The following is an 8254-nucleotide window of genomic DNA, read 5'->3' on the forward strand; positions in this document are numbered from 1 at the left end:
CAAGAAGTGAAAGGCAAGTAGGTGTGCCTATTTTCCACAACATCCATAATATTATACTGATTTTTCCCTAACTTATTCCAATCTTGAGACATGCTAGAAGTTTCTACTTCTAATTACAGATGTTATTATTTGATATGTTAAAAGCTCTATTAGAAATCTATTAGAAAAGACCTTAAATCTATCACAGTTACCAAGAAATGTAAAACACAAATACTGTAGTATCAGTGGGGAGTAGGGAGAAATTAAGCATCAGAAACATGAAAATTAGTAAGAGTAATAAAGCAATACTACCAAAAAGAGATGCTGAGAATCTGAAATATAATACTCTTTCAAGATCAAGGAGAAGAAAAATTAACTCTTCAATTAAATAATATTGTCATAAAACATGCCTGTGCAGAGAACAGGAGGCAAAATTTAGTGCTCAGAAGTAGCCTTTAAAATCTAGATGCATGCAATCAGATTTCCTTACAAAAACAAAAGATTTATCTGAGTTTAAAATCATGGAGATAACCCACAGAAGTATAACAAGAGGTCTACACTGATGATTCCCTTTTTTTGAATTACTTTTTTAATAAGGATTTTATTTACTTGAGAGAGAGAGAATGAGAGAGCTAGCATGAGTGGCAGGGTACAGAGAGAGAGGGAGAAGCAGATTCCACGCTGAGCAGGGAGCCCGACGCAGGGCTCAATCCCAGGACCCTGAGATCATGACCTGAGCCAAAGGCAGACGCTTAACTGACTGAGCCACCCAGGTGCCCCTATATGGATGATTCTTAATTTCTCTTAAAAATTAAGTCAGATTCTTTCCTTTTCCTTTAGTAACATAAATAAAAATGATCATTATAACAGAGCATTACACTTCTTTTTGGAGTTTTTCAGTTTACAAATATTTTTCAAAAATGATCTTATTTAATAATCTGTCTCCCAAACTCAGAGAATGGAATGTTCTACCACTGTTCCCTTCCAAGCTTGGGCTGTGTGCCGTTTGGCAGTGTTAGGCTCCTGCACTGCTTTTGAAGCTCGTGGTAACTGTGAAGCCCTGAAGAATGGCACCTGTGGGCCAACTGGATGGCCATGTGTTCCCATATCTCCCTAGCCCGGCTGTCCTCTGCCTTTTAGAACTGATGTACAGATGAGTCCCATATAATGCCAGTTGCCTGAATATGGTGAGAATCATTTTCCAAGCTAATATCGTAGCATCACTGTGGACATTCCTGGGAGACTGAGGTGAGGCCAGCAATAGGGTATTTGCATTTATTTGCTTTGAAAAAAAATATGTACAATTTCAATGATCCTCTCCTCTTATCATTCCCTTTAATTTTTTCTTAACTGTGTTGATTGAATTGTTCTGAACATCAATAGACTTATGTCTAATGTAATCTAACGTAGTTTAATTCATTTTTTTCAAAGATTTCTTTATGAAAGAGAGAGAACATGAGTGGGGGGAGGGGCAGAGAGAGGGAGAGAATCTCAAGCAGACTCCTTGCTGAGTGCAGAGCCCATCTCCGGGCTTGATCCCACAATCATGAGATGACCTGAGCCAAAATCAAGCTTAACTTGATTTGGATGCTTAACTGACTAAGCCACCCAGGTACCCCTTAATTGAATTTTTAAAATAGATTTTTCTAATTGAAAATTGGTGAATTGACCAACCTGATCTTTGTTCTCTAGGGCCCTGGCATTAGGAGCTGCCTTACCTTTTTCAAGGATAGGACACTTGCTATGCATGATACCTATCTGGAAAGTACTTCATGCCTTGAGCACCCAAGGGTTGGAGGAAAGTAGTACAATATCCAAAATGCCATGTTTATTTTAAAGAAATATATCATCTAAATGGTTCCTTCCTGGACTGTAGGAATGCTTTAATAATGCCAGAAAGGGTTTGTCCTGATGGCTTGGTTTTCTTCATTTTCTTTAGCCATTTCTGATAGGAAAAAATTCTCATATGACTTAAATATTTCAGAGTTATTCACAATGTAATTTTGACATAGCCACCATTCCTTCACCTTGAAACAAACTCACAGGGAAATAACTGTTTAAAAGAAATGGCCTTGACCAACTTTGCTTCCCTACACATGTAGAATCCATTTGCACTGGGAATTTTGACAGCAATCTGTTTGGTTTAAGTATAAATAAAAGAAGATAGAAAAATAATTTTGTTTCTGACTATAAATTTTAGAATTGTTCTGATATTGAATCTGAATTAGATTACGTCTGTGATGCCACTGAATTCTAATTTAGCCAGATTCTCCCCCTGCTTTTCTATGGCATTTGGTCCCTCAAGCATGGAGAGTACTTTCAAGTCACCACTGGCTGAACTCACAGAACTCTCTTTATAGGAACAGGTTTAGAAAGGAATAAATCCCACGTGGAAAGCCTGAAAACCGACAGAGGAGATAAGGCTGCATTTCCTTTCCAGGCCTTTAAATTCTACTTACCATTAAAATGATCAAAAGGCAAATGTTCCTGAAAAGGAGCCAATCCATTCCTTTGAGTCTCTCTTGCACACGAACCCCAGTGAGATTTGATTTTAGTCCCAGTCCTCTGGGTTCTGAATTCGGCTCTGCAGCAAGATGTGCTTCAAGATGCCCTTTTAGGAGGACATGGGTGATAACTCTGGTGCTGTCTGCGCAGAGGATTGAAGATGTTCTATAATGACTCTGTTTCCCCACCCCAAACTCTTGGGCTGGTCTGGAAGGTTGGCATTGTTTGAGCTCTGGGTAAGAACATAGACACACCTTGATTCTTATTGCAATGAAACCCTTTGTTGGACACCAAAGAAAAATCTTATAGAGTGAGGACAAGATTTACAGGGAAGATACCCAATGAATAATAAATTACTCACAACATGAAAAATAATTAAAATGTTAGGGCCTATCATCATGCTGAATAAAATTAGTAGGCTTCTTCTTCTGCCAACATCGTAAAAGCAAAATTATATATACTGACAACACACACACACAGGTCCACTACAGAACCAACTTCAAGGGTGACACTTTGAGCAGAGGACACTGTGAAAAGGTATCAGGCCCAAAGGATGGTGTAGGGAGAGAGATAGAATAATGAAACTCTCATCTCTTAATTCAGGTGATTCCTGCTTCCCTCCTTAAGGAGTCCTCTGGTCAAACTGCATTACTCAGCTTTAAAGATGTTCTGAAAAAAATAAGGTTAGGATAAAGAGACTCTGATTTCACTAGTATGTTTGTTCCCACATTTTCGCAACTTCTTTCCTCAATATACAGTTGAACCTGTTATATATGGCATTAATTAACTAAACTGTTTTAAGGTAACCGCAAGACAGAGTTTGCTCATTCTTCATGGCATTTCCACTGGTAAAAAAAGTACATAACATGGGTGAGGAACACATTTGAATCCCTCATAAACATTTATTAAGAGAAAGCTGAAATTGAGAACCTGAGAATTTAGGGGGAAAAGACCAGAGCAGTGGCTGGATGTTCCTGAAAATCATTTCCCTTTTTTCATTTCTCTCTAACCCTCTGTTAGTGTGAGTTTAGAATAGGTATAGTTTCCCTATGAAAAAGTTGCAAGTTGGCAAGCATCATCAACAAACATAAAAAGAAAATGTAGTTGAATGTTCTTTAACTGTTAATACATGTTGGTTGGAGAATTTGATACAATTCTCTAACTGCTAATACATGTTGGTTGGAGACTGCCTCTTGTCTTCACTACCCCATTGCTGCAATTAAGAAACAAGATGGGCTCTATCGCTGGTAGTGGAAAGTATTCTAAATAACACTTAGTCTTTGAGAATCTTAGTTTGGCATTTTGGGGAGCATGGGAGAGGGCAATAAAGGGCTGGTATAGTATCCTAAAATGAAGATAAATGAATTATATGTTGAAAAGATTTATAAGAAAGAGAGCAGGAAATTATCTTTAAACAATGGGAAAAGTAAATTGTTACAAAAAGGTGGTATTTGGATACATCTGCCCAAGGCAAATCTAATATTTGAAGATATCTACCTAATTAAAAAATATATAAACTGACCTGATAAAGCATGCGTATGATATCAAGTTTTAAAGTACATCAGGTAGTCCTCCAGATATTAATTTACTCTTTCATTGTGTGTTAGATAAGTCCTTAACCAAGAGTTATGGAAAGCTATGCTTGAGTAAATAAGCTTTAAGAAAATTCTTTTACAACTCTTTTACACACAACTGAGCTTTCATCCTTTGTTTTCATGAATTGTTCAGAGGTTTGAAATGTGACAATTTTATCTACCTTGGAAAAATTTTCTTTTATAGAAAGGTTAGGGCAGCATTAAATTAAATATTTTTACTCTTGAAATATAACCTCTATCAATAGTGCTAGTGAGCTTTGGGCTTTGGGGACACAGTGGCATTTTCCCTGTGTTTCTCTATATGTGAGAAATACAAAGGGTGTTGTTGCTTAAAATGATTTCCAAGAGACAGGGTGGTGTGGAGTGGTTCTCTCCAATCCAGCCTACCAAAGACCTTTTCATTGGCTAAGACTGTGTTGTGGCTTTGTTTTTTTTTTTAATTTTTGCACAAAGCGCTCAAATTGTTTTGGAATAAAGAAGGAAGGATGATGAGAATTTGTGCTGTATCAGTGAGTAGGGCTAGTCCTTGGCTAACGGTGTGCATTTTTATCTCTAGAAACACACCAAAAACAGCTATGGAGATGGTTTGTGTCTTGTGGAAATTCAGTGTGCAAAGCCGCTTCAGATTTGAATTATAGAAATATAAGAGGAGAATATAAAGTGTCTCAAATAAATGGAATTTTAGGCTTTAAAAAATAAATGGCTGACATCTTCTTTCTATGTGCCACCCAGTTGACTGTGGCCTCTGTACATAAAATTTCCTTTGGTGTCTGTATCCAAAGGAAAATATGAAGGCATAGAAGAGAATGTATAGCTTCAGTATTTTCAGTATGATGCTCTGGGCCATCAAGCAGAGATGAATCTGGGAGACCTTTCTATTGCAATGGGACTAACTGCACAACAGTGGAGAATGGGAGAAGCCAGTAAGGATCCTTTAGCAGATTTATGATTATAAACAATGGGTCAGTCAGAGCTTAAGAAGGAACTAAAAGTTCAGGGAGAAGTCAGGGGCTGTTATGATGGTTTTATTTTCACCACTACTTTATTTCCACCACTGTATGTTGGCTCTGAGTCAACATATAATAGTGCATTACATTAATAGGCATCGTAGGGCAAGTTGATTATTGTGTAGCCAGCTAAAGAAATTCATTTTTGTTTTATTTAATAGTTCAGTTCAATATTTAGTTAATATTGAATTAGAATAATTTAATTTGCTTAAGAGGATTAATGAAACAGATCTAGATCTCTCTGTGTTATTGTTTTTCACAAGGGGAAAAATTATACTCTTTCCTGGCTATGTCTGATGGAGTATTTGCAAGGGTTTCCACCCTTTGTTTGTATCGTGATTGGTTGATTTCTCCTGAAATATAAAATTTTCTACTTACCCAACTTGCTATTTATTCATAAGGTGAGTTTCAAAAAAAGGAAAAAAGAAAAGAAACAGCAAACAATAGAAGTAGGTACTAGATCTTTTAGGTGATTCCTCCAGATTTCCCCATTTGTAACTCCAGTACTCAGTGATTCAGAATTTGAATCTGGTGATTATGATTATAGCCAAATTTAAAAGGTTGTGCAGTAAATGAGAAGTGGACACTTGATGCCCCATCACCTCATTTGTATTTACTCCTTGGGACAGTTGTGGAAGTGATCTCAGAGTAGAATCCTGAAAGGATTTCAGTTTGTGGCTAGTTACTAACTGAAATCCTTTTCTGGGCAAAACTTAGGTCATGATTCTGAGTTTAGGTAGATAAAGAGCAGCTACTTTTCTTTCTCTTTTGGGGTACCAGCCATCATAAAAACAGAACATTAAAATATTAATGCTTAAAAATACCTAGAGATGATCTAATGCAATCTCTCCTCTCTTCCTTCTCTCCGATCCATGTTACTGGTATAACCCTGAGAGGCTGTACAGTTTATTAGTGCCAAAGTAGGGCAAGAATTCTACCTCCTGATTATAGTCAATTTATATAAATACCAAACCACTATTCAGTGTTGGCTGGATATGTGAAAGCAAAATAAAAAAGAGTTGATGACTAAATGCTATTATCTTTTACAAAAACTCTTTACAGAGTTTAGAGTTTACCAAACTATTAAGTTTAATAGCTGGCACTGCAAGCAAATTCTAACAGTAAGTTTGTCCCCTTATTAATGTTCAATATCAAACCAGTAGCATCTCATTTGCTCCTACGTAGAATTTCAGGGATGCTCTTGATATTTAAGCATTGTTCTGTGCTTCTGTAATATTGTCTCGTACTGGGACATTTTAAAGTAGTGGGACATTTCTCATTCCATACCTCATGTCCATCTAAAAGAGTAAGTATCTTAACACTTACATATTTTTAAAAGTAATGCCGTCAAAGAAGGGTAATTGAATGCATGCCAGTACAAATTCTTTTTGAAAAAAAGAAATGTAATCTATTTAGGCCAAATATTGTGAACATGATGTTAAGGCAGCATTTGCCATCAAGTTATCAGTGTAGGGTTACCGGTGGGTATTATTTAAGTATCCAAGGGCAGCTCTATTTCTTGATAGCAGGTGTTAGAAGAAAGGAAATTTAAAAAATATTTATGGTCCTAAACTATGTTTGTCAAATGCAGTAGGCAAGTAGGTTCTAGAGTTGACTCAAGCAAAAGGGTTTTCATTAGCATGGGCCTAGGGGCATGAACAAAAATGTAAACAAAGCTTGTCTTGGTTTTGACCTAGAGCCGTGCTGTGAATACACCTCTGACTGTCCACCTTGAGTTAATGGCACTGAAGGTGAACAACCTGTCTCCTCGTTAAAGCCAATTTATGTATGGCAACTGTGGTTCCTGCAAACCAGGTTATTTAGGAGGTGTTGGAAATCACAGAGATTAAATGTCAGTTTCCTAAAGAGTTACGTTAATACCATAAGGATGATGTCAGTTTACACCCTAAAATCATACTCACCCCCTGACAGAGGGGCCTTGTTGACTCTCTCTGTGATGTCCTGTCCTTGGTGTGGGATGTCTTCTCAGTCAGTGCAGAAAGACTAGTGTGGCTTCTCGCTCTGTATTAATTAAAGTGTGCACTTACATGCTTATTACATACTTGCTGCATCCTTATCCCACAAAAATATCATCTTTGTCTGTCCCCTGACTCCTGGTCATGATGTCAGTGGCCGCACCTTCTGCACTATGGTAATTACTTAAGTGTCATGCAGGCTGCTTCAGTGGCTCTGGCGGTGACCCCCCCTCTTTGGCAAAGTTGTATTGTGTTTATAGGTTACCCTTTATGCTGTTAGTTATGCATCTAGCACACTCTGAAGTGGGATGTGGGCTTAGGCTGTCTAGGAAGAAATTCAGGAGTAGGAAGGTCAAAAGCTAAGCAGTGGTTTTTGAAACTGTTTCTTGGACCACTTGTGCCAAAAATCATATGGTCCAGTATATAGGAAATACAGATTTCTTGGCCCCAGACTTACTGAATCAGAATGTCTGGAGATGGGACCAAAATTATTTATTCTTAACATGCTCTTCACATAATTCTGGGGGTGCAGGCTGAAGTTTTAAGAACTACCGAGTCAGGGTAATTAAGCCTAGGTTGGCGTAGGCAGAAATGGCAGCTGGTAAACATATTTTTCTAATATGATGAGATTAGCATCTCTTCATGAGGGGTTGGTATTGGCTATTTGTGTTTCTTTGAAAAATTTACTTCCTCCCCCCCCCATCAGTGTTACTGATGCATTTACTATGGATTTGTAAATACTCGTCATATATAAGGGAAATCAACTTTGTCAAATACGTTGAAACTGTTTTTTGCTTTTTTTCTCTTTTGAGTTTGTTGTGATTTTTCTTTCTTTTTTTTTTTGCATTTGAAAATGATTATGTTTTTATTTGGAATAGACTGTTATAAATAGTCCTGTCTATTAGCTTCCTGTTGCTGTGGTAATAAATTATCACAAACTTAGTGACTAAAAACAACAAAAATTCATTATCTTACTAGTATAAATGATGTATTTTCTTTAATTACAGTTTCTAACATTTATTTTCTTACATACAGAAATACATTCGGGGCTCCTGGGTGGCTCACTCAGTTAAGCGTCTGCCTTCGGCTCAGGTCATGATCTCAGGGTCCTGGGATCAAGCCCCGCGTTGAGCCCCACTCCGGGCTCAGTGGGGAGTCTGCTTGTCCCTCTCCCTCTACCCCTCCCTCCACT

General features: G+C 37.5%; 1 protein-coding gene across 1 annotated transcript in view; it reads right to left on the minus strand.

Annotated features, from left to right (window-relative positions):
• The window catches only part of DSG4 (desmoglein 4), a 39326-nt gene extending 37598 nt beyond the window's left edge, over window positions 1-1728 (minus strand). The window contains exon 1 of the mRNA XM_021686193.1: window positions 1654-1728. Coding sequence (XP_021541868.1) covers window positions 1654-1728 — 75 coding nt within the window. The remainder of the gene's footprint in view (window positions 1-1653) is intronic.
• Between the last annotated feature and the right edge of the window lie 6526 nt (window positions 1729-8254).

Source organism: Neomonachus schauinslandi, chromosome 14 (genome assembly GCF_002201575.2).
Source record: "Neomonachus schauinslandi chromosome 14, ASM220157v2, whole genome shotgun sequence".
NCBI lineage: Eukaryota > Metazoa > Chordata > Mammalia > Carnivora > Phocidae > Neomonachus > Neomonachus schauinslandi.